The sequence below is a fragment of the Typopeltis vanoorti genome, chromosome 17 (assembly GCF_054136105.1).
Source record: "Typopeltis vanoorti isolate ZY-2024b chromosome 17, IOZ_Tvanoo_1.0, whole genome shotgun sequence".
NCBI lineage: Eukaryota > Metazoa > Arthropoda > Arachnida > Uropygi > Thelyphonidae > Typopeltis > Typopeltis vanoorti.
In genome coordinates, this window is record NC_143565.1 from 36,187,042 (window position 1) to 36,209,604 (window position 22,563).

Genomic DNA, 22,563 nt, shown 5'->3' on the forward strand with positions numbered 1-22,563 from the left:
AATAAATTAATTAATTAATTAAAAAAAAAACTGCTACAAATGTCCACTTCACTAATAGTTGGTGGCCTCACTCAGCAATGGAAACATATATTAAGAGAAGGAAAGCTCTGAAAGTGGCGATTTCTGTATGTACCGACAGAAGCAAAACCAAAGGGATGTCGGTTGTTCTTTCATTGCATATTAGAGACATTCCATTATACAAGAATGCTGCTCTAGACTGCATCCCCTGTATTCCAACAACCAAGTAGAACAACTTGCTATAGTTCATTCACTTACATATCTCCTGGAATTAGAACTCAACATCTCTCATCAAAAGACAGCAATGATTTACACTGACAGTAGAAGCACTATAGACAGTATAAAAAAACCATAACAACCATACACCTATAGTGTTAATAGAATCTGGTTTGGAAGGATGGGAAGTCAAGTTCTGCTGGGTGAAGGTATACACTGGGCAGGAAACAAGAGCACAGGCTAAAGAAGCAGCTATAAACGAACAGCTAGAAACAATTACCAAAAAATCTGAAATCTGTTATAAAAACACTTTCAGAAGAAATAAGACTAAACTTGTGGGAGGAAGAATGGAAAACATCAAAAAACGGATCAACAACAAAAGAATTCTTGCTATTATCAGAAGCAGACTCTGGCTAAAAAAACATGCCACCTCTTCAGGTTTAAACACGGCACCCAAATGGGTTCCACAGTAACTGACTGTAGAAGTAGCAAGCAGCTCACAAGAGGATTGCAGAACTGCTGCCTCATTTTGAAACTGGAGGTGAGCAGTTTATGAAAAACAATTTTTTTTTCCATAGATGAAACATAGATATGAGATTTTGATTCAGAGCCTAAAAGCCAGTCCTCAGAATGGTAACATCCACCCTTTCTTCATCCAAAAAATTTGTTAGCCGTAACTGATGAAGGTTAAGTTAATAATGATAAAATTATCATAATTAACTTGATCTCCATCCGTCATTATCTGTTATTATCACTTCAGGATAATCACAGATAATGCTTTGTGATTATCCTGATAAAGTAGTGATGATGCAGGTGCTCTGTCATTATCACTTCAATGATGCAAATGCTCTGTCATTATCACTTCATGATTGAAGTGATAATCCTGTTCTTGACTGGAGTCATCATTTCCCTTGATAATGTGAGGCCACCTGTTTGATATGAGGTATCAAATCTTATAGAATGGATTATAGTATGGATGACAAGCACTTTTTCACCTCAGTATAGTGCTGATGAGCTCTTCACACTTTTATCTTTTGCCTAAGTTGAAAGAACCGTTGCTTGGCAAATTCTTCACTACCGTTGATGCAGTTCCTGCCAATGAAGTGATGCATCAAACAAATCAACAAAAAAAAGTTTGCTGATAGGAATTCAAAACTTACTGAAATTTTGGATAACAGGGATAAGGCAGAATGGTGATTATATTTGAAGGCCTGTAAATGTATTTTGTTAAGTAAACATTTGGTTTAACAACTGGGGATACAATTTGGATCATACTTTTGAAATGTGACCCTCTTATCTAAATACTGAAAGAAAATTGAAAGAAGTCTGAAAATTGATTGTTCCAACACCTGTTGCATTTCTTTCAATTTTCAACTAATTCAAGTAATTTCATGACATCTGAAAAATTTAAGTAATTTTAAGATGTCATGTAACTCACTGTGCTTTCATCTTGCTTCATATAGTTCTCCCACTTAATACTCTAGAGTTGTCAGTGGGACCAAGTTAGTTATGGACTTGAAAATCCAAGTAGAAATGATAACTCATTGTTAGAACAGTTTGCATATAGAAAATCATACTTCAGAACCAGATAATGTGATGAAAAAATAGGATGGAAATTTTGTGTCAAAGAAAATGGAAAAGAACAGATTCAGATAATGCATTCTATTCATGAAACATCTGCACATTCAAATGTACAAATACACTTTATGTCATATATGACTGTTAAGTATAAAGTATGCCTATCTCTACTGCCCCAATTTCTTTGTAGTCAAGTGCATAAAGCCTTTACTTTTCATTTGATATCCTGTAGGATTCAACTTCATCGTAGCATAGTAGATGATTTTCAGCACACAATGTGATGCTACTGCCTTGTTTATTGGATTATTACTGTAGGGTTCAGGCTTATATAACCTTGAATCACTCACAATGAAATTGTGTCCATGTCTACATGCCCCCACACCCCCATTAAAAAAGTTGGTCAAAGATAAAATTTGGAAATGGGTGGATAACTTTTTTTTTAAATACCAATCTCAGTTTAACATGGTATAAATTCTGTTGGGATTGCTTAAAGGTGTTTATGCTATATATTAGAGGGTGGTGGAACCATGGAAAGCATTTCCTGATAGAGTGGTGAGAGCAAGAATGGTCCATGAGTTCAAGGAGTGGTATGATAGACTTTGTGTTAGCATTATGATGATGATGATGATGTGGAGTTTATCCAGGTTCCTAAAGCACAGTTTCATCCTCAACAAGTTAAAAGATGTCCTTAAAAAATTTAGTTTTCTGGAAGAATTACAGATTTTAATTCCATTGCAGATTTTATTTATTATAGCATTTTTAGTGTCTAGTAAATAAATCATTACAATATGATAAAAAAAAACAAAAAAAACAGAACTTTAAAAATTTCAAATTCATTATGGTTTTAGAAGAATGTTCATGTACAGGTAACCCTCGTATAACGCGGTACTTATACAACGCGGTTTCGATATAACGCGGTCTGCAAATTGTAGTATCCCTTGTTCAACGTGGTTTCAATATAACACGGTCTACAATTTCTGGTAACCCTTTATTATTTTTTTTTCATATATTTTTCACCGCAGGACTTAAAAATCAAATTTTATCTTCATTAAATTTGTGTCTGCCCATATCACGCAAGTAGTTATAAATATTGAATTTAGTTTTATTGTATCACTGAATAAGGTACTGTACCCTTATTCAGTGATACGGTACCTTATTCAATGATACAGAATAAGGTACTGTACAGAGACTTTTGCAGTCTGTGTCATTCTCAACAAATAGTGCAATTAGAGACAGATGGAATAAAAATGTCGCTAATTAATAAATCATGTCTCCTCTCACAGAAACTATGCTGTATAGATTTAAGCAATATCATATGTTGCTGAAACACAGTATCTAACTAAAAACTGTTGTCCAATTTTTCAATTATGAAATAAGCGTTTGTTTTATTGCATTTGAAATTCTTGATGTCATTATGACAGATCACAAAGGCTAACTTAAAATAAAATTCTACCAAGAATTGAAACATGCCATATAATGAATATATGAGTTCGTTCGCCTGCCACCTCAAACGCAAACAAGAAGCCATAAAATTCAACCAAGGGTTGAAACGTTTGTGCGAGTTGAGCCAGTCAGTAATGAGAAGTTCTGTTGGAACGATAAATGACACCCTGTTGTGAATGTGTTAAAACTAATAGTGAATGTTGTTATGACAGTTTCAGATGTTATGGAATTCAATTGAAAAGAATTAGCATTTCAATTCAACACTTGTCGTTGCTTTTGTCTTTGGGTCACGTGATCTTTTGTTAATACCGCACCAATCACATGCACGTCTTATTAGCTGCTCTCTTGTGTAAAACAAATTTAATTTGTATGTATTGTAATAATTAAAAAAAAAGTTGAATAATTTTTAAGCATATAGAAGGATATCACCTGCAAACTGTTGATGTGCCAGCAAAATTCTCAGACGTGCCACGGGTGCCATAGGTACGCCATCTAGGGTTTACTGTATAAAGTGTTTATTGTTGAAAATTGTCTTCGTTTTCTGCCAGGAAAGCGTATTAAAAATCATAAGTGTGTTATTCTCAAGCTGAGCAGTTTATTTTCTGGTGAGTTACATACATATGTAATGCTTTTTTTTTATGTCAAAGTTTATTTTTATTGAAATGGCCACTAAAACGGCAATGAAAGGGAAAAAAACCAACATTGAAGAGGAAATTGATTTCTCTCGAAGAAAAAATTAAAATCTTCGATCGGTTGAAATTTGGGGAAATTTGGAGAAATTTGGGGTTAAAATTTGGGGAGTTGTTGCAAGGACTCTGAATTTAAATGAATCAACAATTCACACAATCAAACAAAATGAACATAAAATCTGAGAAAGTGTTATTGCTGGGTCAACAATAAGTGCAGAGTGCGTTGCTCATGTACACGATATTCTAATGGAAAAAATGGAGAAATCTCTAATGATTTGGATAGAAGATTGCACTCAAAAGAAAATTCCTTTGGATGGACATCTTATTAATCAAAAAGTTCTCAAAGTTTATAAATATTAAAAAAAACTTGATCAAGATTCTTCAGAAGAAATCTCTCAACATGGAGTTTGTGCCAGTAAGGGTTAGTTTGAAAACTTTAAAAAGCAGTTTTCTTTTTATAATCTTAAAATCCAGGGAGAATGAGCATCAGCAAATGTTGAAGCTGCCTGGAAATACCTAGCAAAACTTTTTAAAATCATTGAAATAAAGGTGGTTATAGTGCAGACCAAGTGCTCAATGCGGATGAATCTGGGTTATATTGGAAAAAAATGCCAAAATGCACCTATATTTCGAAAAATGAAAGATCAGCTCCTGGATTCAAAGTTTCCAAAGATAGAATTACACTACTGTTTTGTAGTAATGCATCAGGTGATTACATGACAAAACCATTGTTTATTAACCAATCTGCAAATCCTCGTGCGATGAAAGGGCTTGACAAGTCCACCCTACCTGTTTATTGGTGGGCCAACAGAAAGGCATGGGTTACAGCTAGCATGTTTGAAAATTGGTTTTTCAAGTGTTTTGTACCCGATGTAGAAAGTTACACAAAGATAAAGAATATGGACTTCAAAATTCTACTAATTTTAGATAACCCACCAAGCCACCCAACAAATTTAAGTCATCCAAATATTAACATAACTTTTTTGCCACCTAATACTACTTCACTTATTCAACCACTCGACCAAGGAATAATATCAACATTTAAATCATATTATATTCGGCGAACATTTCAATTAATTTTGGAAAAAATGGAATCCAATCCAAACATCACACTGCCTCAAGCGTGGAAAGAGTTTTTAATATTGAATTGTGTAAAAATTATTTCTCTGTCCATTAAGGAATTGCAACCCTCTACGCTGAATGCTTGCTGGAAAAAAATATCGTCTGAAGCCGTAATGGAACAAAATTTCGTACCTCCAGTGGATGCCGAGCTATGTTGTATAATAAACATCCCACACATATTTGGTGGAGAGGACTTTTGATATGGTTGAAAACAAAATTAGTGAATCAATTGATGGAGAAACAGATTTAAATGAGGAGGAACTGGTACAATTAATAGATGGCGTCGAACTAATTGCGGGGAAAGTTCTGCCGAAGATTCTGATTGTGATGAATCCGTTAAAGAATTCAGTTTAAAGAAATTAGCAGAGGGATTGGACTTGGCAAGAAAGTTATTTTACAGATAATGATCCCTCAATGGAGCGCTCGGGGAAAATTCACAAGACAATTGGATATTTGTTTAGCACCATATTATGAACTTAATAAAAAATTGCAGCATAGTGGAAAGCAAAGTCTTGTTACTGACTTCTTGATGACTAAACCAGCTGAAGTATGCAATGAGAATTATACAAATGATGTCCAAGAGATTTCAAGTGGTGACAACCTCTGGCCACTTAAAGAACATCTACGAAATGTTATTTCTGAAGACAGTGTTGACGTTTAAAATGTGCACTTTATTTTATTGTGTCCAATGCATTTATCATTATGTGCAATGAAATTTATGTACAATTTGTAATTTTTATAATTTTATACTACGTATTTGTCTCTTAACTTACATGAATTACCTGAATTAAATAAAAATGTTGTTTTTGTTGGTTATGTCATTGTTTATATAATTTAAAAAAAAAAAAACGGTTTTGGAACCTAACCCTACTTTTTCTATGTGATCTAAGTCTCGCATAACGCAATTTATATGATACTGCATTTCTATGGAACTAACATCTGCGTTATACAAGGGTTACTTGTATTTGGTATTTTGCTAAAGTCATGAAGCTAAGTTCATTTAGCATGACTGAATCTTAAGTATACTATAATCATTATTTATATGTCATTTGAATTTTGCATTTTTCAGAGAAAGCAACTAGCCATTTATTATTAGAGCCAGATTGGAATGCTGTTCTACAGTTATGTGATTGCATAAGACAAGGTGATGTACAGTAAGTATATGTATATGCAGAGTACTCCTCGATTTAACAGACTAATAGGGGGCTAAGAGTGTCCGTTAAATCACAAATTTTTTAAAATAAAAATATCTGTAATATTATACTGCAATTTTATCAATATTAGCACTTTAATAACAAAAAAATTGTTTTACACACACTTTTTGATAAGTTAATGTGAAGTTAATGTTCGATGTTGAGGTGCTTGGTTTAGGTAATCCTGCTTTGAAAAAACAAGTTTTTTTTTTTTTTTTTTTTTTTTTTTTTTTTTTTAACTTTTGAATTCTGCTGTTTTTTTATAATTAACTCCCTAAAATTATGAAAATGTGTGTAATAAAACTTCCACAGAAAGTCACGGCACAACAAAAGAACCAATTACAGTGTGATTGGTGTGATCACGTCCTAATCATTCGCCGATATTTGTTATGAACTGTGACTCATTTATGTTGGCTAAATTACTGCAGTGTTTTTTTTTCTTACGTATGATGGCCTGTTTGCCAAAATTTGTTAAAAATAAGAGGAAATTAATAACAAAAAATAACCTGTTAATTTAATTATAAGCAAATGTTGGTTAAAAGCATTTTAAAATTAACAGGGTGTATTTCACACGAGTTTTGAGAGAATGTGCTAGGGAACTGACAGTGCCTTTGACCTGGCTTTTCAATGAAAGTCTGACTGCAGGATAGGTGCCCATGGAATGGAAGGAAGGTAAGATAGTACCATTGCATAATGGCAGTAGCAGACTGGAAGTGTCTAATTATAGGCCAGCTTGTGTGTCATCAGTAGTTAGTAAGATCTTGGAGAAAGTAGTGAGGGACCGTATATAGCATTGGGCAAATGAGGGTAATGTTATTTGTGAGAGGCAACATGGATTTGTGAAGGGGGTGCTCTTGTTTTAGCAATATGCTAGCCTTTTATAATAAAGTTACAAGAGCATTAGATGAGGGAAAGGCATATACAGCCATTTTCCTAGACTTAGCAAAGGCATTTGACAGGGTGCCACATGATAAGCTGATATTCAAGTTGCAGCACATGGGTCTGGATGTCGGGTTGGTCAACTGGATTCAGGATTGGCTGTCCGATAGGTATCAGAGAGTTGTGTATGGTGCCTTTTTGATATTGCTCCACCATACACAACTCTGTATATGTGTATTGCTCCACCATACACATATACAGAGAGTTATGTATGGTGGAGCAATATCAAGGAGGCAGAGGGTTACAAGTGGGGTCCCACAGGGCTCATTACTGGGACCTATATTGTTTAACCTTTATATCAATGACATTGTCCATGGATTGCAAGGGGATATTCAGTTGTTTGCAGATGATGCAAAGCTGGGAAGGGTTATTAGTAATAGTGCAGATGTGGTAGCCCTGCAAGAGGATTTGAATAAGCTAGATAGATGGGCAAATGAATGGGGGTATCAGTTTAATGCAGCAAAATGTAAGGTCTTGAGGTTTGGGGCACATTGATGGGATGCTGCATACTCTGTGGGAGGAGTTAAACTGGAAGAAGTAAGGGAGACAAGAGATCTGGGGTTGATGATTGATAGAAACCTGAAATTTAGGGGACATATTGCAAAGGTAGTGAATGTAACACAGAGGATTGCTGCAATAATGAGAAGGACACTGACCTACAGAGATAAAAGGGTTATCATTCCGTTGTATAAGACTCTGATCAGACCACACTTAGACTATTGTTCTCAGATTTAGTCCCAAGGATTTGGGACTAAATCTGAGAACAATAGAAGAAGGAGAGGTGATGTGATTGAGACTTTTAAACTGTTGAGAGGTGGTTACAGGGTTGACACTGGAGAATTCTTTCACTTGGTTGAACAGCAGGAAGGAGCCATGACAAGGGGCCATCCCTGGAAATTACGAATGGAAACTGTGAGAAAGAGGGTTTCTTTGCATGGAGGGTGGTTGAACCATGGAATGCATTGCCTGATGGAGTGGTGAGAGCGAGAATGGTCAATGTGTTTAGGAGTGGTATGGTAGACTTTGTGTTTCCTAGGAGTGACCTCCCTCGATGAATCTTGATAGACTTGTGTTTCTGTGAAAGGACCTCACACGATCAGTCTTTTGACTCCATGGAGGCCTGAATAATAATAATAATGTGACATACAGAGTGGAAATTTTGTCCGTTAAATCTCTATCCCTGACCTCCCACTATTCAGAAAATAGCGGGAGATCAGAGGTCATCCCTGGAAACTGTATGAATAGGATGTGAGTAGGGGAGTGAGAGGCAGGTTTTTTTCATGTAGAGTTGTAAATGATTAGAATGCCTTGCCTGAGAGTGTGGTGTCTGCAAGGAGTTTGAGTGTGTTTAAGACACAGTATGATGAGCTGTGTGTGTGATAAAAGGACCTCCCAGATGAATCTTTGACTTCATGAGGTCTTGGGGTAGTAATAATAATAGTAATAATCATAATAAATCCGAAGTCTGTTAAATCGAGGTCCGTCAAATCGAGGGTTTACTGTACTCATAATAATGGATAAGTATAATATAACTCTGTTAGCTGATAGGCTTACAGAATTATTTGTAGCATTTAATAAAACAATTATATGAAACATTTAAAAGTTATCAATTGTTATATTATGACAACTTTTTTTGGGAAGGAGGGAATAAGTTACAGCAGGTTGAGTTTTTTATTTCTCTTTAGAAAGAGAAATAAAGTTCTAAACCTTAAAGGAGGTAATAAAGTGAAGATGATTTGCTTATTTTATGATATTTAGAGAAAACCAGCAACTAAAATTGCAACTGTTTTGGTGAGTCTTTTAAAGAGAATGCTGTAATATTCAAATGAAATATTTCATATCCAAAAGGTTTATTTCCAACTCTCTTGAAACATCTCTGATAAATTCATTAACAGGGAATGAGATGTTTTAACGCAAAAAATGTGTAAGTTATGTGAAAAAAAATAATATATTTTGAATGCATTTAGAATGAAGCCAAAATACTCGCTCTTGTCTGTTTGCCTGTAGTGAGGGAATTTCTGGAGCCCTACACACAACCACCTCCAGCTACTCATTCCACCCACCACCCTGTAAGCAAAACATCTAGTTTTGACAACCTTGCTAACCAAACTCATACAATTTCCAGGGGTAATCCATTGTTTTCTTCCTTCCTGGAATGTACTGAAAAAAAAAGTCTTCAGTGTCAATTCTATAAAATTCCTTTAATGATTAGTTTCTATCATGTCTCTTATTTGCTCATCAGCTAGTTTTTAACTCTGACAGACTGATCTATTCTCATAGGGAGTATTACAGAGGACTCAACACAATCTTTGTCATTTGGCTCTTGATCCTCTCCATTTCTTCATCCTCATGGAATACAGGTGACCAGATCTGCATGCAGTAGTCCATGTGGCCTTATTCAAGCATTATAAAAGGGAATAATAACCTCTTTAACCATGCTTGTCAGCGTGTTTTTCATCAGCCACATAATTTGCTGTTGTGGTCACCTTTGCTGTCTGTCCTCGAAACTTCAACTTCCAGTCCACAGTAGCCCCCCCTCTCCCCCTCAAATCCAAGGTCTTATCCATTACCTCTGATTCAGTTCCATTAATGTAGTATACAGTTGTGATCACTCTGTCCCAAAGATGCATGACCTCACAATTGGCCTTGTTAAACTGACAGCTATGCCTTTTCCTATACTGCGAGTCTGATTTAGTTCTCCTGCAGGAATCTTTACATTATCTTCATTGATTATTACTCTTTCCAGCTTTGAATCATCAACAACAATTGAATATTTCCTCTTAAATCATTTTCTATATCATTGAAGTCTGAATTAAACAGCAGAGGAGCAAGTATTGATCCCTGTGGTACACTTCTAGTCACCTATCTTCTCCTGGAATCATCTACCCTGCACACTACTCTTTGATATCTGTCCATCAATTGCCTGCTTATTCAAATCACCAGCTTCATATCCATTCCTGTTTGCTCCATTTTATGCAACAGAATTCAGGCAAATTTTGTTGAATGCCTTTATGAAGTCCAGTATAACTGGCTAGCCATTTCGTTTATCCAACTCAATTTGTCACTTTATCATAAAAAGTAAGCAAATTACTAAGACAAGATCTATCTTTCACAAAGCCATGTTGCCCTCTATAAGTATCATATTTTTGTTCACCCAGCACTGAATTCTGTTTTACCACAACTCCTGAGATACTGATTGGTCCATAATTTGCAACTTCTGTCTTGGACCCTTGTGTTTGACTCTTTCTATTTCATTGGCCCCTTCCCAGAAATGTGGCTCAAATTAAATAGCTTGGTCAGAGGAGGTATCACTTTCCTTTCATGTTCTCATAATGCATGGGTTGAGGTTCTGCATTAAGGTTAAATTTACAATATCAGAAGAATCTCAAATTCATCCACGTCAATTCTTCCATCGGTCAATGTTGCATCTAGCACTGAACTATCTCAAATGTTACAGAAGCAAATAGATGAGTTAACTCATCTATTTTGTTTGCTTCTGTAACCTCCCTACCACCAAAACTTATTAAAGTCATCCTTCCATAGCTCTTCCTTTTATTCCACACAGCAAAGTAATCCTTTTGGATTACTTTTAATTACTTTTGGATTACAATATAAGTCATTTTTTTTTGGTTGTGCCTTTTGTAAAACTTGCTTTTGTTGTGGTTGTACATTCTTTATTCTTTTTGGCTGTGCTTTTGGTTGAACAATGTACTTCCACTATCCTGCTTTGTCTTTGTATCTTCTTTTACTTATTTATTGTTAATGGTCAGCTGCCTAAAGCTATGAACTTCCGCTATATGTTTATTTCTCTTATCTTTCGCACTCAATAGTCTAACAAATTTATTTGTTTAACAACTGCGCCAGTTAGAATGCGAGAGTATAAGAACTAAATCCAAAGACAAAGCAGATATCAAATACCCCCCCCCCTCTGCTTAAATCGTAAATCATATTAACACTACCATATACAGGTTCGAATGTTTTGGGGATAGTGCATTGACAGAAATCGGTCCAGTATGTTGTTCACAAACCATTTAATTAAGACAAAGGGAATTATTTACAGAGTGATACAGTTATATACACAAAGTAATTACATATTCTAGCTACTCTCAGTTCTTTTTACTTCAAACTTAATTTTCTACTTTAACTTACAATTCGGCATGACAGTGTGTGAATATAGGAAATATCTATGATAAACCTAAATCACCTTTAACATACAATACTTCACAAACAGACATTACTCGTATTCAATATTTCAACTACTCACAGTATTCATTCAGCAGGCAGTCTCTCACAACAAATTCTTGTACACACGTCTTTTCTTTGTCTTTCTTTCCATTTATAGCAGCTGTATAAATTCCATTTCCTTCTCTACCTGTGACTATTCCTCCTTTCAATGTATATCCCTATAGTTGAAGACTCCCCCCCCCCCATAATAATTACTCGACCTGCACTCGTGCTAATTTGCCAATGCATGCCATATCTCCTCCCCTGGTATATAGCAGCAACTATCCATCCTCTATTCCACACCCGATAGCCTCAAATAACCTTTGTTATGCATATTCCTGTCCTCCAGATATACTTCTCCTCTTTTTGTGTTTAGTTCTTCTACTATCATTAGCAAAGTTCCTCCTTCCATTCTGTTTCTTCTGTTCTCTCTGAGTTTTACTATATTATACCCCTTGCATTCTATCCTTATTACTATATCATCATTCATCAATGAAATCTCACTAATACATATATAACTTTTGGCCAAGTTGAAATATCCATGCAAAAACTCCTGACCCTTATCCCAAATACTTGTGTAACAAGAATACATAAATTGCAATATCCCTTTCATCCCAAAATCTCCCTTATACATTGTGTGGACTATCCCACTGATGTTAAGATCCTGGAGAGCTACATTCAGCATCCTGTGATCATTCTCACACTTACTCGAGTAAGTGTGAGAATGATCACATTCTTGGATCCAGTCACCTGCTTGGATCCAAGGATGCAGGTGACTGGATCCAGCTTGGATCCAGTCACCTGCATCCTGCTTAAATATTCTAGTTTCCCCTGCTTCTGCACTTCCAAACTCTTTGAACAATACACAAGACACTTAACTCTGAATCCATTCAAATGCAAATTCATCCACTTTATATCAGTCCTTCTGTCCATCAAACTCTCTCTCCACACACCCACAAACCATTCTTCCTGCACAACTTGTGCACTGACTCATTTGTAATCATAGCTCTTTGTTTCATCATGTTCTATCATACCATAGCAGCAGACTAGAATTTTTACTTTCTCACTCTTCTTATTTGCTTCTGCTTGCAGCCCTTCATGCATTCCACACTTGTTACCTATTAAATCATTCACCGGCTCTTTCACTTTCCCCTCTCAGTATCCTTAAATCATCACTAATACACTAATTGTTGCCCCAGGGAAACACAGTTTCATCACTCTCTCCTCAACTGTTCCTCATATCATGGCATCACCACAGAAAAGTCAGTCCTTATTCTGCTTCTTTGGTTCTTTCATACCCTGTTTTCTTTTGATTTGCATTCCCTCCCCCTTTCTTTCATTTCTGTGCTATACCACCTGCTGGACATTTCACCAACTGTTCTTTATCATGTTCTGCCCTGCAGAGAACTTTTCATTAGCATGTTCTCTTTCTTTCATTATGATTTGTCATTTCATTTTTGCTATCACTTGTACTGCATCCATCCTAACTCACTTCCAGCACTTTACTTGCAACAACTACCTCACCACTGGTCACACTCATGTTTTCTCATCTTTTATTGTCCATCTCACTACTGTCATTCTTCTTACTCTCCTCACACTTCTGTCATTTATTCTTGAAAGCCTTCCAACACTTGCTCACCAGTTTCACTTTCCTTCCACAAATCTTTCATTCTATGAAGCAAATATCTTTTGAACATTTGTTGGAAGTTTTTACACTTGGTTATACTATAAATTAAAGATGCCAAGAAATTAGATTCTTGGCTTAATCCTTTATCCGAAAGTGTAAGCAAACAAAGTTTGCACCTGAAGTATTTTCAGGATACAAAAATATTTTGCAAAAATTTGAGAAGAGCAAAGCTAATAATAATGTCAAATACCTGTTGGATTTCTGCTCAGGACATGGACACTTTATTACTAACACAATGTTCCAACATAAAAATGTGCACAAATTCACATGAAGAGAAGAGACAAGGAATAAGAAAAGTCTCATTGAGTATGTTATTGTTGATAGCAATGTTTCCTCACTGGTCCAAGACACTAGTGGTACAGAGGATTTGAAATTGGAAGTGATCACCATTTAGTCTTGAGCAGAATAAAATTGAAATTCATAGTGAAAAGAAGAACATGTAAGAAAGTTTACAAATATTATTCAAGAAATGAAAGAGTTTGAGAACAGGAACCAAACCTTGGAGATTCAGTGGCAAATCGCGAAGAAAACATTGAGTGATTCAGCCAAAGAGGCATGTTGTGAGGTTGTCTGCAAGGATAAAAAAATCAGAACTCCATAGTGGACACAGGAAGTTAAAGAAGAAAGCATATCAAAAATTCCTGCCAAAGAAGTCAACTTGTGCTCTTACAAAACACAGACACAAAGTTAAATCTGGTGTCAGACAAGGATGTACATTATCCCCTCTGACTAAACATACACACATAACCACAGTAATAAGATTTTTTAATAAGTAAATATTTTATCCTATGATACTTAGGATGAAATATTTACTTATTAAAAAATCTTATTACTGTGGTTAAGTGTGTATGCTTAGTCATGAATGCTCCACAGTTTTCATTATACAACATTACCCCTCTGTTATTCATTATCTATATGGATCACATTATTAAGTGGTATTAAACCTTATATCAAAATTGGAGATGTTAATCTCAGCTCTTTGCTTTATGCAGATGATGTTATACTTCTAAATAAATCCAGTACAAGTCTTCAAGATTCCCTGACTAAACTGAGTAACTGTTGTAATAAATTTGGTATGAAAATAAACAAGACAATGAAATTGGGCAGAAACATTGAAAATATCAACAGCATTGTGAATGGAGAACCTATAGAACAAGTAAAATATTTCAACTACTTAGGCACAATTTTTAGTGAAGATGGTAAATTAAATATGAAAAATGACAACAGAATCAACAAAGCTGGTATGGTAGGAAGTTAACTGAATAAATTTATATGGAATAAGAGAGAAATTAGTCAAAACACTAAATTAGCTGTACAGCACCGTCTTCAGACCAATTTTAACTTATAGATCTGAGAGCTGGGTTTGAAATAAAACACTTGACCAAAGGCTAGAGACTGCAGATATGAGAGTCCTGAGAAAGATCAGCATCGTGAACAGATGACATTGATTGCAATATCATATTAAAAACAAGAATATTAGGAAAGAACTTGACATTTTTAGCATCCAGGAATGTTAGCAGAGCTAATATCTCAGGTGGTATGGTCACTTAAACAGAATGGGAGAGGAACGATTAGCAAAACAAGTATTCCCTGCCAGGTTGGCAGGAAAATGACCCTGAGGAAGATCAAGATATAGGTGGATTGATACAGTAAAAGGTGCCTTAGAAGACAGAAATATAAGATCTGATAATGTTGGAGTCTTGACAGGTTACAGACTGATTTGGAAGAAAATTGTAGATAAGAAGTTAATGGTGATGTAAGTTTTTTTATGTAGTACTGTTATATCCTGTGCACCCCTTTAGGGTACATGTCAGGAATTTGATGATGTATTTTCAGGACAGGGCAACTGGTATATATTGAGGCTGATGACTTCACATCACTTGCCTTAGTATCCCATTATATATTATACATGTATAATGTATTGCATTATAGATGTATAATGCAATGCATTATGGGAAGGGTCACTACCTAGACCAGTTTCAACCTTCATTGAGATCTCATGAATGGGAGCCAGACCAAGATGTAATACCAAGGTTGAAGTAATGCAGAAGTTATATTTCCATATGCAAGTAGCCAAAAGGTGTCACATCTTATTATTAAAATAACTGGACTATAGATAGCTGTTGGAAGTTTTTCCACTTGGTTATACTATAAATTAAAGATGCCAAGAAATTATATTCTCAGTTTAATCCTTTTTATGCTTTGCATTATGGGATACTAAGGCAAATGATGTGAAGTTATTAGCCTCTATATACGAGTTTCCCTGTCCTGAAAATACTTTAGATACAAAGATTAAACCAAGAATATAATTTCTTGGCATCTTTAATTTATCTTTTGCACACACTGCAGCAAGCAAAATCATGCATATTGAAATCGCATGCCATTGTTCTATGCATTGGTGCCATGATGTACAATATAGTAACTTGTAATTTATTAAAATTTACCCATAATTTACCTATAAATACCTGTAATTGAAGGTGAGTTAGCCAATCTCATATGGAGGTAGAAAGGTTTTTTTTGTCTCAGAAACTACTCAGGTTTTTCATCCTGCATACAGACAAATCACCCTTCAGAACTAATGCAATTTAGAGACAAAAAATGCTGTTGTTGGTGATGATGGGCAGTAGATGACATTGATGCCAGTATTGTCATAGTAGGAGAATTAAGTAGCAGTGGAGAAGGTGAGATGTATTTAGCGAAGTTGATTGCCTTTCCACAATGAGTGCTTGGAGTCCCTGGTGATGTCATATAATAATAATAGCAAAAACAATAGCTCTTAAAACCACACAAACAAGCAAATGATTCATGCAAGCAAATAAACGCTCTCATAAAAATAATAATCCAGATAAAAGAAATGAATTATGGCTAATTATTTTCTAAAATAACTTACCTTTCAGCTCTTACAAACTCAAGATATGCCCTATGTCCAAAAAGAAACCGAACTTTTTGAAAATAGAAGAAACTAGTGGTGCCAACTGTTGTATCTTTTTGTTGTCAAAAGCAGCAACCTTCATTAGTGTTGTGTCAACTGTTTATGACATTTGTTTCATTAGAAGCTGAATTATAGTGCCAAGAGTGATAGTGTGTTTTGGCAAACGGTTGGAAAATGAGTTTCAAACAGAGAGTTGCGATTCACTTTTGTGTTAAACTTGGTAAAAGTTTTACCGAAATGCATCAAATGCTTCAAAAAGCATATGGTGATGAATGCTTATACTGTACTCGAGTTTACGAGTGGTTTAAGTGATTTCAAAGTGGTCATGAGACACTTGAGGATGATGAAAAGCCAGGCCATCCAAAAACTGGACTGAGCGAAGTTAACATCCCCAAAGTGCATGATTTCATGAAAGAAAACCTGAAATCGTCCATGAGATTGATTGAAGATGAATTGGGGATTCCAAAATCAACTGTGCACAACATTTTGACTGAGAGTTTGGGATTTCATAAATTGAATTCGCAATTTGTTTCCCAAGTTGACTGACGACCAAAAAATGTATCGAATTGAACACTGCAAGGACCTCATTAAAACCGCTCGTAAGGACTCAAACTTCTTTGAAACGATTATTACTGGTGACGAAACGTGGTGTTTTGAGTATGAGCCCGAAACAAAGCGCCAGAGTGCTGAGTGAAGATCACCAGTAGAGGGCATCCGAAAAAAAGTTGCTCAGAGAAGTCAAAAGTAAAGACGATGCTGATTTCTTTCTACGTTCCAAGGGCGTTATCCACAAAGAATTCATTCCGCCTGGCCAGACAGTCAGTGGTGAGTTTTATCTCAAAGTTTTGAAGCGATTCATAGCGAGAATTCGTCACGTACGGCATGAATATTGTGATGCAAGCAGCTGGTCACTTTTGCACGATAATGCACCATCTCATCGTTCAAAATCGTGAGACAGTTTTTTTAGCAAAAACCAAGTTTGTGTGTTGGATTACTCGCCATATTCACCTGATTTAGCACCCTATAACTTCTTTTTCTTCCCCCAACTTCATTTGCTGATGAAAGGAAAGCGATATGATACCATTGAAAATTCAAGCAGCAGTAACCACGACAGCAGTATCCCAAAAAATAAAAAACTCATTTAATGAATTAATTGACCGTGCCAAATGCTGATTGATGCTGAGGGAGAGTATATTGATTGAAATAAATTATTTGAATAATCATAATTGGCCTGTGTTTTATTTTCTATCAAAAGTTCGGTTTCTTTTTGACAGAGGGTATATAACACTGTGCCTCATGTTGGTTAACTGTCTGATCCTCTGAGCCAAGTAGTAATCCTTTCTTGCTGCCTTTTGAATCAGCTTCACTAATGGTATTAATTTTTTGAATTAACAAAATTTTTCCAAATTTTGTTCATATTCTCTAGCTTGTTATTACATGTTTTATTCTCTCCACACAGTTGCTACTCACTCTTTAAACATTTCCTGCATATTTGCTCAGCATTTTCGCTTTCCTTCCACAAATATTGTACTTTTCACAACGAATTAATTTCACCCATATACATATATATGAGGTGTGGCTATTAAATAATGATACTGGTTGCAAAAATGTGTTTTATTATTACAATTGTACAACTTAATTGTTATCCCCTTCAGCATACTCCCCTCTTCTATTTATACACCATTGCATACGAATTTTCCATTGTTGGAAGCAGTGCTGCAAGTCATCAGGTGTTATCTGCTTCAGTAGCGCTGCCATTTTCTCCTTTACCTCATCCACTGACTGAAAATGGGTGCCCTTCAATTCGAATTTCAACTTTGGAAAAAGGTAAAAGTTGCATGGAGCTAAGTCCAGTGAGTAAGGTAGATGGTCCAATACTGGGATCTTCTTATCAGCCAGATACTGCTTTACGGACAGTGCACTGTGGGCTAGAGCATTGTCCTGATGGAGAATCCAAGCATTTTTCTCTTCTGGTCTCTTCTTCCTCACTTGTTCTCTCAGCTTGGCCAGAACCTCAAGGTAATAATGTTGGCTAACTGGCTGATCCTCTGATACCCATTCAACCATTACCACACCATTGATATTAAAAAAAAAAAAAAACTATCAGCATTGCCTTAAGTTTTGACTTGCTTATTCTTGCTTTTTTCATTCTCAGTGATATGGGAGTTTTCCGGTCATCGATTGTCTCTTTGTTTCTGGATAGTACTGGAAAATCCATGTCTCATCACATGTGATGATCTTCTCCTGCAAGTCCGGCTCCGCTGTTTCCCATTTTCAGTCAGTGGGTGAGGTAAAGGAGAAAACGGCAGCACTACTGAAGCATATGACACCTGATGACTTGCAGCACTGCTTCCAGCAATGGAAAATTTGTATGCAACGGTGTATAAATAGAAGAGGCGAGTATGCTGAAAGGGATAACAATTAAGTTGTACAATTGTAATAATAAACCACATTTTTTCAATGTCTTGTTATTTAATAGCCACACCTCAAACCTATATGTTAGAATTATGAATGAATGGAATGGATTGCCAGAGGCAGTGGTATGTGTGTGCTTTGTTGTTGAATGAATTTAAGGAGAGATGTGATAGGTACTGTGTGAGCAGTGTTTAGTAGCGTTAACTTCCCATGATGAGTTTTCAGACTTCATGGAAGTTCCTGTATAATATTAATAATAGTTTACAGAATTCCTCACTATATCCAGCAAATAATATTTTGAAATTATGGTGCCTTAGTTTTTCTTACTTGTGAAAGTTTTGTTACTCATGCTCTTAATATTGTAATTTCACTAAGTTTGCCTGATATTTTTAATTTTTGCTAAAACTTAGGTGTAACATTTTTATTTTAAGACCTAGATATGCAATGAGTGCTATGAAGAAGCGGCTATATTCTCCAAATCCTCATGTTGTATTATATACTTTACAGGTAAGATGATTACAGATTTGATAAAAGTAAAAAATGAACCATATATCAGTATGAAACTACAAATGTGGAAAATTACTAATTGCATAAATGTAAAGAATGAAACTGACTGAAGTGGTTTATTGTGATTGTAAAATTTTGGATTTTGTTACAGAAGGCAGTTTAAAACAAGAACCAGTAGAGGATATTATAACAGAATGCATAAATAAAAATGTGATCTAGCATAAAGATTCAGGCAGAAAAACTTAGCATACCATTACAGAGCATTGAGGGAAATAAATTATATTTGTTTCTTTCAGTGTTTTCTATATATTATAATCAGTACTCTTTTTTTGGTTACGTAATGGTATAGCATGCCAGCAATTTTGTTAGCAGTGACTTCTGACACAAGAATGTGGTACATTTAGAAATTTTCTAATATTCAGTTATTTTTTAGATGTTTATCTGATATGCAAATAAGCTTAGTTATTTGATGAAATTTACATTTTTCACTATGTCTATTAAGATATTTCCTATATAAAACTTTTTTCTAATATTTGTTATACAAAATGTTTATAGAAATTATCTTTTACATGTTACTGATTTTTTTTTTATATACTCGTACAATATATTTATACTTAGTAAACTGTGTGTTATGTATATAATTTTAATATATAATTATAATTATTATATATTATAATTATTTTAGAAATCAAAATTAATTTTTAATTATAATATAAATTTTTTTGTTGAAATATAGATGAGGAGAATTTAGAAGCAGGACTTCCTGGAACTGTAAGAAGTGATAAGTCATCGTAGTTTAAGTTAGGGTTTTATAAAATTGAGCTTTGCAAAATTCTTAATATGCTTTTAAGAGGATGGGACTATAAAATATGACTTTGATGTTTTCCCAACTCTTACTGTGTCTAGAAGTATCATCATGCTATGCAAGATCAGACTTCATTTCATGACTCTGGTGTTCTTAAAGATGTATGCAGGCACAATTGTTGACTATATTCCAGCAAGAGATGAGAAAGAATTGGTAGGAGACTAGAAGCAGAAAGCTAATTTTCAGAGAGGATAGAGATAACTTGTAGGTTGAATGATTAGAATAATTGCTTATAGTTTGATATTTATTGTACATAAGAAATGGAAGCATTATTATTTACCACCTCCAAGGACTCATGGCAGGCAGACATACTATTCCATCTACCTACTACATAATGTACTATCTGCATACGTCATCTGCTAGCTATTGATACGCTATGTAATCACCATCACACCCACCACACCATCTCCTTCCCAGTAATTTCTTTTTTTTTTGTTAATTGTTTGTGTACTCTGGCTGATTTACCTGTTATGTTGGATGAAAAACAAGATGTTGGCTAACTCACCTTCACTTGAAAAACATCAGTATAAAGATTCCTCTCATCATGAGTTCTATTTTCAGAATATGTGGTGTGAAGTAGTGTATTATCAGTTATTTTTTATTCTTCTTGAGGCCAAAATATTTTGAAATGAATGTATATTTAATTAACTGCGTATCTTGTGGTACAGAATCTACAGAGCAAAGGGTGTGTGTGAACTTTGTGAATCGTAGATTTGATACCCAGTTTCTGGCTAGGTGGTTATAGGAGGAAGATAAATATAGCAGTCCATATGTCTTTTTTCTGTAGATTGAAACTGAAGGCTGCTATCTGCTTGTCTGAGAATGAGGGGATTAAAAAATGAAAGGCATTTGTTTTCGTCAAAGAAAATTGGTGAAGAGAATTGAGTTTAAGGAGAAATTCTTATAGATCAGATGAAATAAGGCTTGAAAACAAAAACATCAAACTAGATAGCAGCCTTCAGTTGAGATGATGTATGTGATAGTGCTGTAATTTGCCATGGGAAAAATGAAATCAGGATACTTTTCTTTGACAAGAAAGTAGCCTGATTTAATTACAAAGTCATAAAGTTTGATGCTGAAGGAAAGAAATTTTTTTTCTAAGCAATCAGACAAGTGATATTTATGAAAAGAGACATTACACCAACACTAATTAAATAACAGTACAGTACAGTATTCCCTCCCCCCTTATCCACAGGGGATACGTTTTCCAAGAACCCCTGCAGATACCTGAAACCACAGATAGTACCAAACCCTGTATATACTATATTTTTTCCTATACATACATACCTATGATAAAAGTTATGCTAATGTGGATGGAATCTTAGCAACCTCAGCACACATTATTTATTTATGAAGTCGAGAACTTTCATCTTTTTTACTTAAAAATACGGCTTCTCTTTGGCATATCTGAATTGTCAGCATCACTACTCTTGTGCTTTGGGGCCATTATTAAGTAAAATAAGGGTTACTTGAGCACAAGCACTGTGACCCCACAACTTTATCAGTTATTGATCTGATAACTGAGAACTACTCAGAACAGCATGCAATTTAAAACTTATTAGTTGTTTGTTACTAAAAGAGTCATATGGCTTCATTTCAGTAATATAAAATCACATAGGCAAAGTGGATATTAGGTCCAACATTATTTCAAAGCCAAATGTTTGTAGAATCTATGAAAGTTTTGTAAGTTGACCTGAGAGCTATGAGAATACAATCCTCGTCATCCCTCTGAGTTGCCTTATCTACTTAAGTCAAGTAGTGCAGATAAGGCAACTTGGGGATGCCGAGGATTGTATTCTCATAAACTTCTCAGGTCAACTTTCATAGTTTCTACAAACATTCAGCATTGAAATAATGTTGATCTAATATCCACTTTGCTGTTTATTTCTGGGATTTTCCATTGAATATTTTTGGACAGGGTTGACCGTATAGTGAATCCATTGTTTTGTGAGGGGTGGGGAACTATGGTATATGAATTTGGAAAGCTAACATTCCTGTGAATTTAATTTTTTTTAAGGAAGAAGGAGACATATTGGTGAAGGTAAATAAGGTTTTGGATACATGCCTTGAAAGTTTACAAGATAACTTAGGCATTCCACTTGAATGACTTTTCTTTTTTTGTGAATTTTTGGATACCATGTAGTCTAGGAATTCTGCATCTAATAGAGAATCGAATGATTTCGATTCACAATAGCATAAGATTGCTGAAGATGTTGCGATGTTCCACGGTGAAAGCATTGAAATCTTCCTGAAGTAATATTTTTTTTTAATTTAGAACTACAATGGTTTTTGCTTTCATCTTCACTAGGTGAGGTTGAACAAGAGGTGCATCCTTGGAAATGGTATGAGGAGGATATAAGCAAAGGAGTAAGGAACAAGTTCTTTGCATGAAGAGTGGAATGCCTTGCCTGACAGTGTGGTGAATGCAGACACATTGAATGAGCTTAAAACACAGTTTGAGCTTTGTGTGTAAAAGTGTGTACCTCCCACAATGGGTCTTTTGACTCCATGGAGGTCTAGTGTTAATATTATTTCCACTTGAAACATGCCTATGACATGATTGAAACCTGTGACCTGTTGGACTGAGAGTGGATATTTTAACCACTTAGCTAAACAGGTTAGCAAACTTTGAACTCCATGGAGATGCCAGAATTATAGTAATAATTCAGTATTGCCACAAATAAACTGCTGAGCTGGTTGAACTGTGCTGGCAGTACTGTATTATTCTTAATACA

General features: G+C 35.1%; 1 protein-coding gene across 5 annotated transcripts in view; it reads left to right on the forward strand.

Moving 5' to 3' along the window:
- Nucleotides 1-22,563, forward strand: part of LOC150097294 (hepatocyte growth factor-regulated tyrosine kinase substrate-like) — a 274,352-nt gene that overhangs the window by 22,690 nt on the left and 229,099 nt on the right. For 4 of the 5 annotated variants that reach the window (XM_090407192.1, XM_090407195.1, XM_090407196.1 and 1 more), the window contains exons 3-4: nt 6,136-6,220; nt 18,888-18,963. In XM_090407192.1, the coding sequence (XP_090263318.1) occupies nt 6,136-6,220; nt 18,888-18,963 (161 nt within the window). Of the gene's footprint in view, nt 1-6,135; nt 6,221-18,887; nt 18,964-19,984; nt 20,033-22,563 lie in introns of those variants that run through there. The other variant, XM_090407197.1, reaches the window with a different exon arrangement.